General features: G+C 36.6%; 1 protein-coding gene across 7 annotated transcripts in view; it reads left to right on the plus strand.

The window, feature by feature from the left end:
• LOC118205610 (death-associated protein kinase dapk-1-like) overlaps positions 1–17,731 on the plus strand; it is a 154,050-nt gene that overhangs the window by 85,598 nt on the left and 50,721 nt on the right. For 4 of the 7 annotated variants that reach the window (XM_085811001.1, XM_085810997.1, XM_085810998.1 and 1 more), the window contains 5 exons: positions 1,945–2,043; positions 11,095–11,172; positions 12,379–12,574; positions 13,344–13,472; positions 16,620–16,814. In XM_085811001.1, coding sequence (XP_085667127.1) covers positions 1,945–2,043; positions 11,095–11,172; positions 12,379–12,574; positions 13,344–13,472; positions 16,620–16,814 — 697 coding nt within the window. The remainder of the gene's footprint in view (positions 1–1,944; positions 2,044–11,094; positions 11,173–12,378; positions 12,575–13,343; positions 13,473–16,619; positions 16,815–17,731) is intronic. The other 3 variants (XM_085810999.1, XM_085811003.1, XM_085811002.1) reach the window with 2 other exon arrangements.

Raw genomic sequence — 17,731 nt, forward strand, 5'->3', positions numbered from 1 at the left:
GAAGACAATGTCCATAATGAAAGCGTAGAAATCAAAAATATACTCACGAACTTGTCCAGATGAGCTACTCCAAGTACGCCTCTCGAAAGAGACCAACGAAAAACACTTACTATTTATAAATAAATTTCCTTCACTTCCTAAATTTTAGAATCACACTCGTAGAGCAAAATAATAATACGAACTCAAACAACATTCGTATCAACTCAAACTACTACAAACTGAGATGTTTTCCTCCTTTTATAAGATTTTAAAATCACGTGCTAGAATTTTCCAGTATTTTCTCGAAATCAAAAAGAGATATTTATTTATTTAATGCACGCGCTCTTGTATTTTCAATTTTTTGGCTTAGCTCTCTTTTAATATTCGTCACGCGCTGCACTGCGTGAGAAATAAAACCATTTAATTTATAATTGAACTAACATTAGCTTTTTAAATACCAAATTCGTAACAATATTAAGATCTTCGGTAATAATATGTTTGTGACGCTGGTGAATGTATTTCTCAAAGCTCGATTCATGGCAGAAACAAGGCGAGTCAATAACAGGTTCACAATAACGGGTTGTTGTAGTTGGTAAAGACACTACTTAATTTTTTTTATTATTTGGAGCAGATTTTAATGTTAGAGTCATTAATTGGGAAATATTTTTGTCATTTTTTGAATGTTTTGATAAACTGAGTAAAGCTAGGAAGTATAAAATTAATTTTACAGTAGTTAATATGTTCAGGGATTTACAGTTAGTTTTATGTTAAGGGATCTTGTATTCAATGAGATCTTTAATGATATCAATAGATGCCAGGTCAGTGCAAATTTTATAGTCAAAGGAGTTGTTATTGAAAAAATTGTGAAGTGATTGTAGTTCTTGGTTTCATAATGCAATTAAGTATCTGTAACTAAATTATTGCTGTTGAATTTATCAATAATTTTATTGAATTAGTCATAAGACGGAACAAAACCTTTTGTATTTTATGCACTGTGTCGGCAACCTTTATTGGTTTGGATACCAAAATTGAATTTTTTCATTTTTGATTTTTGAATATAGTTTATTTCGAATTGAATACGGGATGAAGTTTAAGTGTATTATTTATTTTAATTAATTTTGCATTATTATCCCCACTTGTTGCTGTTTTCAGCGCGCTATGAAATTGGGTTTTGAATTCTCTTCTTACTCTTTATTTATTCATTTTTATAATACATATATATATACAGAGAGAGAGAGAGAGAGACGAGAGACAGAGATATGCTATATGTTTTTATTATATATATAATGAGAATTTATACAATAAAATAAAAAAGCTTTATTATGCAACAGTTTCTCTCTTATCTTTCATGACAATACGTAGATTATAGTAGTGTTATAATGTTACTGAACCATGATTCCTCTTTTATTTTCCAAAAGAGCTATTTTCTGAGTTAATAGGAAAATTTTTATGTTATATAGCATAAACAGTTAAACTAACTTGCAGTATAGCATTTTCTGCTTCATCTTCGTCACAGAAAGTCAGATTTCAGTGTTTAGCGTTATTGTACCATAATTTCTCCTTTAGTTTGCATGACAGTCATTTTGTTAGCTTAAAGAAAATGTTATTCCTATGTATTACATCTTATAAGTTCTGCAAAATCAATTGACTATATTTCTATCATGAAATCTAAATCGCTGAATTCTTTTATTTCTCGCTTCTGCTGAAAAATATCATTATTGTAAAATCATCTTTGTGTGCCAAAATTTCTTTTATATTTTGTATGTTTCTGAATTTTTGCGTTATCTCGCATGATAGCTAGATAGTTTACAGTGTTTAAATATCACTATAACATGATTTTTGTTTAATTTCGTATGATGACCTTTTCTGCTTCATCTTGCATGGCAGCATGATATCAATTTTATCTCGTGTGAAGGCAGTTTTCAGCATTTTATAGTAAATCTAATTATTACCTTTTATTGTTAGGCAGGGCAATATCCACTACATTTAGCAGCAAGGAATGGTCATACGGAACTTGTCCGCTGTCTGTGTTTGGCAGGTTGCGATGTGGAACTCAAGAATAAGGTAAATAAACTTCTCTAAAAATTGAAACATTTTCTGATCCATGTAAGCTTTTCCTTTAGCATATTTGCATATATATATACCCATTTTGTAAGATCGTGTGGTATTTACATATATAATATGTAATATTATTATGTAAATACCTAAATATATTTAGGTATTTACATATATAATATGTAAATACTCTTTCCCTTAAAAAAAAGCAGACATTAACTACCAAATTTAATCTCCATTTTATTAGGTGATTATTGCATTGTTCCAAACCCTTTTGGGAGAATAAAGCAGGATGAGTAAACAGAAATAGAGATTTATAAATAATATATTTAGATATTACTATTCATGTGTATAGTTTCTGTATATATTTCTGGTTTCTTAATTGTTAATAACAAGCCTAATTTCAACATTTTAAGATGCAATAGAAGCCGATTTTGCATCAAGACGTTTTATCTCCTAATTTCATTTTCCGTAAAATTTTTGTGTTTGGCAGGTTGTGATGTGGAACTCAAGAATGAGGTAAATAAGACAGTCTACAAACTAATAAATTCTCTGGTCCTTATATAATATTTGCATATATTGTCCCTATTTTGTAATATCATGTTGTATTCATGTGTATAATATGCCCATACTAAACTTACAGGAAAGGCGAAGATATCGTTCTTTCAATTTTATTCTAAAATCGCGTAGAGACATTAGGTTATTTAGGAGCAGGAAAGATGAAAAATGAGCAACGTCTTCGCCGGGAATCGAACCTCGGACTTCTGGAATACGCGCCCAGCGTGCAGACCACCACACCACGAAGGCATGCTAAGAAAGCGGGAGAAATACCTTATATACTCCCCCTTTTAAATGTCGGCTGGGATTTTTTAGGGACTCAATCGCCAAATCCTGTGCGTGGAGAATCATCACCCATCACCCTTTTAGTTCGAGCGCCAATGTAGAGACATTAGGTAATTTGGAAACAGGAGAAATGAAAAATGAAAAATTTGCAACGCCTTCGCCGGGAATCGAACCGCGGACCTCTGCAATACGCTCCCAGCGTGCAGACCACCACACTACGAAGGCATGCCAAGAAGGCAGGAGAAATACCTTACATACTCCCTCTTTTAAAGGACGGCTGGGATTTTTAGGAGAACCAATCACCAAATCCTGGGTAAGGAGAATCATCCTCCCACACCCCTTTTTCGTTCGGGCCCCACTGTAGAGACATTAGGTATTTTTTTTTTGGAAGCAGAAGAAACGAAAATTTAGCAACGCCTCCGCTGGAATCGAACCGCGGACCTCTGGAATACGCGCCTAGCGTGCAGACCACTACACCATGAAGACATGCCAAGAACGGGGGAGAAATACCTTATAATCGTCTACACTTTTGTTCAGTAAATGAAATTGATTACCTTGATGCTTTTTGTAGTGCACAAAAATCTATCCATTTTAATTAATAGTTTTGATTCTAGTATTTAAAATATTCAAATCCATACATAGACTATAAAGTTATTTCTTGCATTAGTCGTATATGATTTAATTGTGTGATTACGTCCACAGTATTTAAGATAAAAGCAGACCACTTTATTGTTATTAATGTAAAACAGAAATAGAATTTTGCCAATTTTCGATAACATTCTGCCATTGTAAGATTAAGCAACACATAAAAGGTTGCTATATCATCATTTAAAACTTGTAAAGTAGGCAATCGAACTAAACGCGGTACTATAAGAACATATCATATGTGCTTGCAATGCACTCATTTGTTAGCCTAAATATTTGCAAGTATTTGTATACGCAGTTATGTTTTCGTTCAACTTTTATTCAATGTATTGTTGCGAATTTGGTATTTAAAAAGTTAATGTTAGTTCAAGTATAAATTAAATGGTTTTATTTCTCGCGCAGTGCAGCGCGTGACGAATATTAAAAGAAAGCTAAGCCGGAAAATTGAAAATACAAGAGCGCGTGCATTAAATAAATAAATATCTCTTTTTGATTTCGAGAAAGTACTGGAAAATTCTAGCGCGTGATTTTTAAATCTTATAAAAGGAGGAAAACATCTCAGTTTGTAGTAGTTGCTTAGTTTCTTGTTGTTTAGAAAACTGCTCTTGTTGATTGTAGCGAATTCGCGGATTAGCGTTCTTTAGCTGTTTTCAATTATGTTCTATTGGACATCTGAGTAGTTAAAAGAAAACTACTGTGAGATATTGTAATACTGCATGATAATTTGAGAAAATTTAAGCATTTTTGTTGTGATAATAATAAATTTTTGTTCATTTTTCATCGGACTTGTGCATTCATTTCATAACGAACCCGTACGCACGCAACAATTTTTGGTGTCAGGAGTGGGGTTCGAATGCCAATAACAAGAGCGATGGAAGAACAATTGAGACAGCTCATTAGTGCTTTTGCTGCATTCCAAGAAAAGATGGAAGCTGGCCAAGCCTCATTTAAAGAAGAGATGAAAGACTCTGTTAAAGCAGAGATTAGATCCGTTAGAGCAGAAATGAAATTGGGCCAGGAATCCGTTAAGGAAGAAATGAAATTGGGCCAGGAATCCGTCAAGGACGAAATGAAATTGGGCCAGGAATCCGTTAAGGACGAAATGAAAGCCGTTCAAGCTGGTCAAGAAGAAATGAAAAGAGAAATTACTTGCATAATAGAAAATAAATTCGAAGCTATGGAAGGCAGAATTGACGCAGTTGAAAATAAAGTTGAACATATTGAAGAAAGAGTTTCTTCGGTGAAAGAAGAAATAGAAGAAAGAGTTTCTTCTGTAAAAGAACATATAGAAGGGAGAGTTTCTGCTGTGGATGAACGAATTAAAGGAAGAGTTTGTGCCGTCCAACACCAAATCGAACAACAAATTGATGAGAGAGTTTCTGCAGTTGCCAAAGAAATGGATACTTTAAAGAAATTCGTAGCGTCGGCAGGGAGCAGGAGTGATGATTTTAAGTTCTTACCAATGCCTGCTCGTCCACCTCTGAAGCTATCCACATATGATGGGAAGACATCCTGGCAAGTGTATAAAACACAATTTGCTATAGTGGCGGATGCGAATGGATGGGATTCCCAAACTAAGGCCTGTCATCTCGCCGTTTCTTTGAGAGCAGACCCAGCGGATATCCTTCAGACTCTTCCCGAAAACAAAAGGTCAGATTTCGAAGCTCTGTCCGGCGCCTTGGAGCTGCGCTTTTGGGGAGAAGTGTTTAAAAGACTACAGCAGGCTCCAATTAAAATCTCGTCAACAGAAGCCTACCGAAACACTTCAGGAGCTCGCCACGGATGTTGAAAGGCTGTCCCATCTCGCCTTTTCGGAATGCCCGACAGAAACAAGGGAAATCCTGTCCTTGCAATACTTTATCGACGGCATCCGAGATACTGAAATACAGAAAGCTCTACGAATGGCGGATGTAAAAGATTTAAAAAGTGCTCTAGTGTACGCCATGAAATTTGAGGCAGCCCAGCAAGCCACTCGTCGAGACCGCCACCCAGTCAGAGCTGCTCAAGTCCAGGAGCCAGGGGATCAAGTCACCGCTCGACTTGACGATTTAACTAGACAACTGAACGCCTTGAGACGGAATATTGGTGAGAAGAAACCGACCGTTAAGTGCTGGAACTGCGGTGCTGAAGGACACATACGACGAAACTGCAAAACACCCCAGGGTACTGATGTTAAGACCGCTTCTAACAAACAGCAGGGAAACTAATTAGTGGCCATCTCGCGGGGCGGAGGTTGCCAGATAATGAAAAGCCCCCGTTTAAAGCGCTTCAGATTTCTGCAGTGAGAGGCGGCAGTAATGGACTTTTCATAATAGGACATATTAATGGAGTTCCGTGCAATATGACTATAGATACAGGAGCCAACGTCACCATCATCCGAAAAGATTTGGCTCAACAACTAGGAAACAAACTTATCTGGACGCCGCCCTGCGTTACCCTCCAGACTGTGTCCGGTGAGAAGATCGACATCGACGGAAAAGTAAATGTTAACATCACGTTTGGAAGTGCCGCTTACCATCACACGGCATATGTAGCAGAGATCACTGATTCTTGCATACTCGGATTGGACTTTCTAAGGAAATACAATTTTTCCTTGGATTTTAAAAATAACGAATTGCATTATACATCTGAGGACATAGCGTTATTTCTCGTTAATGATGAAGAAGTTAAATCTGTAAATAAAATCATGGCACAAGACTATATTACAATACCGGCAAGAACAGAAATTTTACTTCCTGGATCCATAGCCGAAAATAGAAATTTCCGCTACGGCATCATAGAATATCCCAATAATTGTAATATCCCAAAAGGAGTATTAGTAGCCTCAACACTCGTCGACCTATCCAGAACGGTTATCCCGGTGAGAGTCGCCAATGTAACTGAAAAGTCGAGAGTTATTAAGAAAGGTGAAGTGGTTGCAACATGTACTCCAGTAACCAGCGTTGAAAAAAAGAGTAACATCCCAGAATCGGTGTCCTCAGAGACCATTACATCGGAGTTATTGCAGAATGCACAATTAAACGATAAAGAGAAAAATGCTGCCGATCGCGTCATTAAAGATCTTCAAGTTGTTTTCTCCCGCTCGTCTTCTGACGTGGGTCGAACTAGTTTGACACAACATAGAATAGATACTGGCGATCATCCCCCGATCAAGCAACATCCAAGACGTCTACCGTTTGCTAAACAGGAAGAGGTGCGAACACTGTTAAAAGATATGGAAGAAGGCGATGTCATCGAGCCTTCAGCGAGTCCATGGGCATCTCCCATCGTTCTCGTCAGAAAGAAATATGGCTCAACAAGATTTTGCGTTGACTATCGCCGGTTGAATGAGGTTACGAAGAAAGACAGTTACCCTCTTCCTAGAATTGATGACATTCTAGACACTCTTTCTGGAAGCAAGTGGTTCTCAACACTTGATTTAAAGAGTGGGTATTGGCAGGTAGAAATCCACCCTGATGACCGAGAAAAGACGGCATTTACTACGGGACAAGGACTTTGGCAGTTCAAAGTGATGCCGTTTGGACTGTGTAATGCGCCGGCAACATTCGAACGCCTTATAGAGACTGTTTTGAAAGGCCTTTCTTACGAATCCTGTCTGATATACCTGGACGACATCATCATCGTCGGAAAGAGTTTTGAAGAACATTTAGAAAATCTTAGGAAGGTGCTTCAGAAACTGAAAGAAGCCAATCTGAAGCTGAGTCCCGCTAAATGCAAATTGTTCCGAAAGGAAGTGACTTACCTGGGACATGTCATCTCTGCAGAAGGTGTGCGCACGGATCCTGAAAAGGTATAAGCGGTTAAATCCTGGAAACGTCCCGAAAATGTCCATCAGCTGAGAAGCTTCCTAGGGCTTTGCACCTACTATAGGAGATTCGTGAAGGACTTTTCTTCCATCGCAAGACCCCTTCACAAGCTGACAGAGAGCAAGCAAAGATTCTTGTAGACAAAAGAATGCGAAGATGCATTTAACAACTTAAAGGAGGCTTTAACATCTACTCCAATCCTGACGTATCCTCAGCTCGACCGACCATTTATTCTGGACACCGACGCGAGCAATGAAAGTGTCGGTGCTGTTTTGTCCCAAGAAATAGACGGCCAAGAACGTGTAGTGGCGTACTGGAGCAAGTGCCTATCTAAACCGGAGAGGAATCATTGTGTCACCAGGAAAGAGTTGCTCGCCATAATCAAAGCTGTAGAACAGTTCCATCACTATGTATACGGCAGAAAATTCCTGCTCCGCACCGATTATGCATCATTGACCTGGCTTTTAAATTTCAAGAATCCTGAGGGTCAAATAGCCAGGTGAATACAGAGACTCCAAGAATATGACATCACTATCCGTCATCGTAAGGGATCATCACACGGAAACGCCGACGCCCTGTCTAGAAGACCTTGCCATGAAAGCTGCCGATATTGTTCCAGGGTGGAAGCGAAATACGAGCTGCTGACTCCGGTCGCAAGACAAGTTACAGCATCAACATCGGCTGATCGAGAACCGTGGAATGATGATGAAGTCAGGAAAGACCAGCTGGAAGACCGCGACATTAAACCCATAATTGATTTAATGGAGTCGTCAAACAGAAAACCTACCTGGCAGGACATTTCTATGTGTAGTCGTACAACCAAACAATATTGGGCACACTGGGATTCACTTCGCATTCGAAACGGCGTCTTATACCGGAAATTCGAATCGGATGATGGGAAGACGTTCCGATGGCAGCTGATACTTCCAGGATCCCGCATTCCTGATGTCCTTAAAGAACTACATAACAGCCCTACGGGAGGTCACTTTGGAATAATGAAGACCTTACAGAGAGTTCATGAGCGCTTTTACTGGAATAATGCAAAGGATGACGTGCAAAAGTGGTGCCGATCTTGCCTGTGCAGGTCGGAAGGACCGAAGAGACGCAGCCGAGGCAAGCTGCAACGTTACAACGTAGGGGCGCCTTTTGAACGTATCGCCTTTGACATCCTGGGACCTCTGCCACGAACTGCTGATGGCAACAAATATGTACTCGCTGTCGTTGATTACTTCACCAAGTGGCCTGAAGCGTATCCTATTCCTGATCAAGAGGCTGTTACAGTAGCTGAGGTGATGATACAGCACTGGATTTCCAGGTTCGGAGTGCCTCTTCAGTTACATTCCGATCAGGGAAGGAATTTTACCTCGGTAGTAATCAAAGAACTATGCAAACTACTCGGCATTGACAAGACCCAAACGACGCCATTACATCCCCAGTCGGACGGCATGGTAGAAAGGTTCAATCGAACCATCCTTAATATCCTCTCATTAGTGGTTTCCAGAAACCAGCAGGACTGGGACAAGAAATTTTCGCTGTTTTTACTGGCTTACCGCAGTGCTGTCCACGAGACTACCGGCTATTCTCCATCACAGATGCTCTTCGGTCGTGACCTTCGTCTGCCTTGTGATCTATTGTTTGGCCGCCCTCCAGATGCTCCTTCATCGTCTGAGGAATATATTCAAGATCTCCAGTCCCGGTTTGAAGTGATGCACAATTTTGCACGAGAGCGAGTCAACTTGGCGACGGAGAAGATGAAGACCCGATACGACACAAGAGCTACTGAACATCAATTCCACGAAGGAGACAAGGTGTGGTTGTGGAATCCGACTCGACGGAAAGGACTTTGTCCGAAATTACAGTCACCTTGGGATGGGCCGTACACAATCCTAAACAGGCTGAATGACGTCGTGGTTCGGATTCGTAAGTCTTCGAACTCTAAACCTAAAGTCGTTCATTATGACAGGTTAGCTTATTACTATGGCCATAGTACGTAATGTAAATAATTGTAAATAGTATCAGACCATGGTCCTTTTTGTTTATAAATGTGTATTTGATTTGATTTGCATTTAGTATTTGATTTGTATTTAGCATTTGTTTTGTATTTAGTATTTGATAGCATTTGATTTGTTTAAGTTAGTTATTGCATTTATTGTTTATATTGTTTGATATTGTAATGTAATGTTTATGCCTCAGTTGCATTTATGCCACAGTTGTAAGTTTAGCTTCCTGTCCAGGGATTGTACTGCCCGGGACGTGCAGTCCTTGGAAAGGGGGCAGTGTTACGAATTTGGTATTTAAAAAGCTAATGTTAGTTCAAGTATAAATTAAATGGTTTTATTTCTCGCGCAGTGCAGCGCGTGACGAACATTAAAAGAAAGCTAAGCCGGAAAATTGAAAATACAAGAGCGCGTGCATTAAATAAATAAATATCTCTTTTTGATTTCGAGAAAGTACTGGAAAATTCTAGCGCGTGATTTTTAAATCTTATAAAAGGAGGAAAACATCTCAGTTTGTAGTAGTTGCTTAGTTTCTTGTTGTTTAGAAAACTGCTCTTGTTGATTGTAGCGAATTCGCGGATTAGCGTTCTTTAGCTGTTTTCAATTACGTTCTATTGGACATCTGAGTAGTTAAAAGAAAACTACTGTGAGATATTGTAATACTGCATGATAATTTGAGAAAATTTAAGCATTTTTGTTGTGATAATAATAAATTTTTGTTCATTTTTCATCGGACTTGTGCATTCATTTCATAACGAACCCGTACGCACGCAACAGTATTATTTAACAAAATATTTTTGAGCCAAGGGCAAAATCTCAAAAATAACAAAAAGGAAGAGAACACATTACAAGTATTCTCGTAGTAACCTATGGGAAACAACGTCTCTTATAACGAACACCATCGCGGATCGGATTACGCTCATTATGCGAAGCATGATTGCTTGGTAATAGAATGAAATTTCAGCCGCCTGTTTGGCCAGCTGAAATAACTTTGGGAGCGGGTTTGACTTCCGGAGAAGGCATAAATGCTTGTAAGTGTATAGTGACTTTGCATCATACTAACATTTAAAATACTATTGAACTGAAATACATTTCGAGAACTTGATTATAAGAGAAGAAGCATGGATTGATTTATATGATTACTGCAAAGTCTCGAGGGTTATCTGTCTAAGAGGAGAGATGCCTTCGTGGAGGACTTTCTAACGGGATGTGATTTGTATACACGTTACACATGGGGAAAACCACGAAAACGCCCATGCAGCAAACCAGTTCGCGAGATCCGAATCTCGGACCGAACTACCAGTGTTCAGCGACTTTACCGCTCAGCCGCTGGGGAGCCCTAGATGAGGAATGGAAGACACTCGGAGTTATTCTGTGGGGAAGAGGATTGTTCTTTAAACATGGAATTAAGCTGGGCAAATTCATACTATCACCTATACCGGTACTCAAGGCTTTTGGCCACGATCCCTTGCCTTTTGGCCAAGATAATATTCGTTAACCTGGTAGATCTAGGTGTAGGTTTAGATCAGAAGGATTAGAAACAACAACAATAATGAAATTTCTGTAAGGCATAGTAAAGATGTTTTAGTATAAGATTTTGAAAAAATATTTTTATTGTCCTGATATTTGTTTCGAAAAGCGTTAAACAGCATAAACATTAAAAAAAAAAAAAAAAAAAAAAAAAAAAAAAAAAAAAATTACACATTCATATTTCTCATCTAATAGGCTCATCAGATTTTAACTGAAAGTTCTTATTTTCCTCATTTCAGGATGGTATTACAGCGGAAATTACTGCTTTGGCTCAAGGCTATAACAAGATGGCTGATCTTTTAAATAATTTGAGGAATGTGAGTACAGTTTAAGTGTGTTATTTCGTTTTGGTACTGAAATAAAATATTTTGATGCATAACAATATAACTTAATACTTAGCTTTATAAAATTTCTGTCACTTGATTGATTTTTTAGTTATTGCAACAAATGTCAACGATTTGTCTTGTTTAAAGTAAGAAGTATGCAAATTAAATAAAAAAAAAAAGGGTTTTCACTTGAGTATTACTTGTGGTAACGTAGTAATAAGAAACTAAAGAGGAAAAATAGAAACTTAAAGGATGTATACTTTTCAATTGTAACATTTCCCCCTTAGGCGGCCTGCCTTACAAATATACAAATATATTGTCTCAAAACAAGATAATTGGCTTTTATCATTAGCTAACGAACTACGAAAGAGTCTGCTTACCAATCAAACTTAAATTGCATCGGGACATCACGCTGCCTCAGATTAATAATATTTTTCTTTCCAACACAAACAGCTGTATCAGTGCTAGCAATTAAAGCAACAACATTGCAATTCTTCACGCTGCAAAGACGTGAACTGCAGTTAAAATTCGGTAGACGTTGAACTGCAGTTAAAATTGGGTAGCTTTTAAACTTCCTTACACGAACTTTACATTTGCAAAATCTTCTGATCTGAGCGAATATATGTGACTTGAATTATGAACAATGTTGAACGTAAAATGAACTTAGTAGAATTTAAAGTAATTATTATAATAGCTGAAAACTGATCCATTTATTTTATTTTCAATGTAATCAGTCTTATTTTTTTTTCAGTTTTTGAATGGTATATACTCTGACACTATGGATCACAGATTAAGCATCGTTAATACAGTTCCTAAGCACAATACTTGAACTTACATTTAAACGAGATGAAAATGAATCTGGATGATACTTCATCAAAATCCACTTTTTGATATTATTTTTATCCAGTAATTTCGGTAATATCAATCGCACGCACCAAAATCCAAATAGTCAAAATTACATTTTGGTGATGTTATATTTTTATTAACGTAAATTTTATGAAAATGTCTCAGAGATTTCAGAGCTTGATCAAAAAAATGCGTTCAAGTAGGTATCTGTTTTAGAACATCGGAAACAGATTTCTTATACGGCAACAAAATTAAAAAACAGCAAGATATGAATTATAATAATTAATACCTGTAAGCTTTATGTTTCCATTTAGTGTTTGCTTGAAAACTGAATTCAGAATATTTTCATAGGTACATCTGAAAGAGGAGTACATATCTCAACTTATTCCGTCTACTCGTCCGATTCCGAAGATTAAAATCAAACTCTTCGGACATAGTGGAGTTGGAAAAAGCACATTTGTTGAGAGCATCAAGTGTGGATACTTCACATCGTGGTTCAGGCGCTCGGTAGGATCTATGTCACCCAAAGCCACCAGAAGTAAAAAACGTAAGTCTTTAAATACCTTACGAAATTCTAGGATGTAACAATTATTAAGACAGATATTATTATTAACTTTATTGAAAGGTTTAGACAAAGATCTAACTTTTCACTGATATAATGAGTTACGGTTATTAAGAGGAACGTTTATCGATCATCTGCTATTCGTTATATGACCATATATTTTAGTGAGTTAGTTTGACTTCAGTTTTTAACCATAAAGTATCCTATGTTTTCATCGTCAACGTCAAATGAAAGTGGTAATTTTGACAAAGAGGAAGTGCAAATACGTTGCCAAATTTTGTCGCATTTTTTCGAAGCCACTGAACGCGTTACGTTTTTAACGACCTCTGAACGAGTGAATATTGCAACATCAGTTTTACATGATGCTGAAAAATATTTATATGTATGTTTTCAGTGTTCCCCGCCAGATGAACGGGTTTTCAAACAACCAATTCGTAGATAAAAATTTTAATGCCAAATTAGCGTTTTCAGAGTTTTTAATACCTCGCAGATCAGAATGGTGGAAAAGCCTTCTCACGAATTTTTGGAATCAAAGGGTATCTCTCAAAACTCCCCGCCTTTCCAGATGATCACAATTCATTATTGTTTAATCATTCTGAAAAAGAAGTTTAAATGATCTTTAAATAGATTTTAGATGATCTTTCTTTATGACATGGTTTGTACATTTATTATAGTATAATATCCTTTATGTTACAGAAAGTGATAATTTTCGGATAAACTAAATACTTAATAAGTTACCAGATAAACATTACAGTTTCAGGTGACTATGCTAAATCTAGTATAGAACTCAACAGCTCTGGTCCGAAAGAATCGGAGTTAAATTTTGATACCAACTTTGAAACATACACTAAAGGAATAGATGTTCAGCAAGTAAGCATTTCAGGTAAAAACAATTAGTTTTATTTTCTTTTTGTTTCTTTCTTTTTTTAGTTTTTAGAATTTATTACATGTTTTTCAATTCTCGGCAATATTTCACAAAGCTTCTGAAAAGTGTACAACTTTCACATGGTTTTATTTTCATTAAATTGCAGATAGCATCAACTCGCTTATGGGTTCATGGGTCAACTTAGACCCACAAAGATGTTCATCGCTCATGGGCTCATGGGTAGTATAGCTTATGGGTTAACTTAGATTTATTTTCATTAAATTGCATATAGCGTCAACCATTAAATGATAGTTAAACAACATAGCCCTGATTCCAAAAAAATGTTGATACAATATATGTTATTCAGGTAATGGAAAATGCTATAATTGCATTAACTGCGTATGTCTGTAAATTACGCTCGTTTTTGGATGTAAACAAATAAAATTTCGATTTTTATGAAATTTAATACCGTAAGTTTAATGGCAACTTTTTCTCATATAAATACGCAAATAAATTTTAAAGAAAAATGCACCATACTTGTGAAAGATTTCTATTTAAGAAGTTATTTAGTAATGTGTAGGGTTTATATTTATTTTAACTAACATTTATTTTAAGTTTAAACTATCTTTCCTGTCAAGCCTTACTTTCCCCTGGAATTGCCAATGCCAGAGTATGTAAATTTTAGTATAACGCGCAAAGTATTCAAATTGTCAGCGGAAGTAATTTGAGTTAAATAGAAGGGAACGATTTCGAAACTGTGCTTTCTTGCTTCACGAGCGTGAAGGTGGCTAGGTAGAAATTGAAGAACCGCGCGTTTCGGCCTGTGTGCTTGCTTTGGCAGATAGTTGAATCTTTCAATTTTTTATTCAGAAAGTTTGCTGAAATCTCAGCTGTATCTTAGAACGCGGTTAGGTTAGTTACGTTTAGAGAGCCTCGTAGGTAGTAACTTGTTATTATTCATTTTTAGTTTCTTATTTTTATTTTACCGCCGGGTCGGCGTAGTTTGTGAGCGTCAAGTGCACGCATCTGTAACTTTTAAAGTAGAATAAAAAGGGAGTTAAACCCTTCTTAAGAGTTTTGTGTACTTTCCAGTTCATAGCAGTCACTATAATTGTTGCGTGTAGGTTGGGGCCGCGCAACACCACAAATGTATTACTTTGTATATATTTTTTTTACTAAAGTTATTTAGTGTTTTGTTACTGAAGTTTTTAATATTTGTTCCACTCAAGCGTAAGTTAGTAAAAATGGGCTTTGAATATGTAAATTTTACGATTTTTGGTTTTAAATAAATTATTATTGTTGGATAGATATTCCTGTTTTCAACTGTAATTAATTCTGAATTTATATAGTTATCGTCCGTAAAGAGTTTATTCACTCACAGCTTTCAGACGATAAGTTCCAATATAAGCCTACCTTATACCTAGACTGCTTATATTCCGAGCAACGAGCAAGCTTGTTTACATCTACTGATAATAAAGATATATTCTAGATATATTCTTATATTAAGGCTTAAAAATAGCCTTAATAGAGATTTATCTGACATTAAAAATGGAAAACATGGTAATAAAGGTATACAAAATAAAAATATTTACTCTTAATAAATCTAATTCTAGCACTTTATATAAGTTACTAGTAGTGTTAGTAATCCATTTGCAGATTACGAGGAAACATATTCATAGAATTAAGGCCAGTAGACAAAGGTTAGGCTGTTTCCAATGCGACGCCATTTACGAACTATACGCTAGCTGGGCATTAAACGCAGCTATAGATCTCTTCTATTTTAACCGCACATTAATTTTTTTAAAAAGTGTTATGCAAAAATGCCATATACGTATGCGAAAAACGAAAAATTAAAAAAAAAATCTAAACGAACAGAGCAGCCTTTAACATAAATATACTTTTTTAATACATATTCTTACTGAAGCACTTTAAGACCTTCTTGACTAAGAACTTAAGGTTTGGTTTCGTTTATTTGCTTATGGAAAATCACGCTAAGGATCACGCTAAATCACGTTTAGGGGAGGTAGGCTTTCATGAGTGCCAACCAGGATAGTGGTTAGTGATTTAACTGCCGTATCGAAGCGTCTGGTTTCGAATTCCGGAGAAGGCACGGATGCTTGGAAATTTATAGTGTCTGTGCGGCATGGGGGAACTTTAAATATGCGGCGAACCGGAAGCCCTCTTTAGAAGTTGTTGGTAGGGAAAGAGGGGGTAGAAGACGTTCGGACTCGTCCCCCTCCCGGGGTACTGTCCTTCAAACTTGGAGACTGAGAAAAATCTTACTGTCATCTGTGTGGTGCCCAAGACATTGCCAACAATAAGTGCAATTTTGCCTCCTTGCCACGATGAATTTCGCGAGCTTGCTCTGATATCAGACAAGCGAGATTAATCTCAGCAACAAGAACAACACAGGCCTTAGTGGAGTGTTTTCTAAGCGTAACTGGCTCGTATACATGTTGCACAAGGGAAAGACCATGAAAACGCCCATGCAGCCAGCCAATACGCCTGGAACCGAAATCAATATTTACTGGCTTACCGCTGAGCTGCTGATGGGCTCAAGTGGCTTGAGGAAGCCCAGAGAAGAAAGTTACTTCCGCAGAGGAGGGTGAGAATACAAGGACGCGAAAGACGTGGACGTTAGATTGATCCCGTATTATTCAAGGAAACACGTATTTAAAGTGAGAAGAGTTCCAGATCAAGCCAAACATTTGCATCTCAGTAACCTGGTTTGAAGAAAATGACTGAATGACTATGTCGTACCTTAAGACCACGTTGAAGAAGGTGGGAAGCAAACAAATTCTTGCCCTCTTTCCCCAACTCCCCGGGAAAAAAAATCCCAAAACCAGATATGCAAGAAGGTTGCGAAAACTATACGTATACAGTGTTGGTAATGTAGGTAATTTTTATAATTAAAAAATTAATATTATAACTGATAAACTAGTAAATTCTGTACATTTATAGTATTGGGGGTGCTTTTAATATTCTCGAAAATGTTTTACAATGTTTTGAGATTTCGGAATAATTTCGGGAATGGAATAAAATTAAGTAAATTATATGTAAAAAAACAGCATCTAAAAACAATTCCCTTTGAATTTAATTATATTAATGTGTTTCTGATTTAGATTTTATTTCGCCTAATGCCCGTCTTAATTTTCACTTTTTAAGGTATCGGAGAAATTAGCATTTGGGAGTTTTCAGGTCACGAGCCTTACTACATGATGTACGACAACTTCATAGGCAACACGAACTGCATTCATCTCGTGTTCTTCCGACTTAATGACTCATATGAAGTCCAACTTCAACAAGTCCACTTCTGGTTAGCATTTCTGCTCTCGAGGATACCACCGCAGGAACCTCTGGGTGAGAAAAATTGATCAACTTAAGAGAAGCTACGAAGGCAAGTTTTCAAATCAAAGGGAAGGTTATTTAATTGACATCCACACATTCTGGTGCGTGATGAATTAAATTGAAATTTTAACATAAAGTTATTGAGAATTTAACATAAACTTAAATAAAAATACATTAATTCAGTCTCTGGTATTGCAGTACCAAAAGATAATAAGGAAAGAGATTCAAATGCCAGATAAGGTGTCATATCGATTTGCATAAGGAACAACAATTGATCCAACCAAAGATATTCCTGTAGACAAATATTTTATGTTTTTTGAAAAATGCTGAAATGCAAAGAGTATTTATGAAAATGAAAAATTAACTATATTCTTAGATTTTCTAAAAAGCCTTGTCATTTTGTATCCACGGAAGTGTCGAAATTGAGGACTGGAAATTATTGAAAGAAAAATGTTTAGTTTACTTTTCCAGTTAAAAAAATATTAAATTTGATAATTTTGTCGCAGTTACATACAACAATTTTGATAAGTATTTCCGTCAAAAATTAATAAGATTAGCTATTGATATATAAATTGCTAAGTATCAATATAAAATTGATAATATTTCTATCGAAAATTTAAATTAGGTTCTGCATTACATTCAAGTGACAAAATTCTTATTGAGTAGTTAACACAACAATTATCAGAGCAGTATCGTATGTTACTGTCTCTATAAACTTGCTTCACAATTGGATTTCCCTAGCACGAAAGTAATACCAGAAATGTAAGTAGATGTACTGTCTCTAGCCAGAAGCCTCGTCCATATTTTAATTATCTAAGATATAATTCTCCAAGACCATTCTACCCTTTATCTTCTTCGCCTCAAATCCGATCTGGAGAAATGTTCAGCTCGATTACAGCCGAAAACATCGCGGCAAGAACAACGCCGAC

Source organism: Stegodyphus dumicola, chromosome 2, assembly GCF_044657685.1.
Source record: "Stegodyphus dumicola isolate Sdum_Otavi_A_Nest chromosome 2, ASM4465768v1".
NCBI lineage: Eukaryota > Metazoa > Arthropoda > Arachnida > Araneae > Eresidae > Stegodyphus > Stegodyphus dumicola.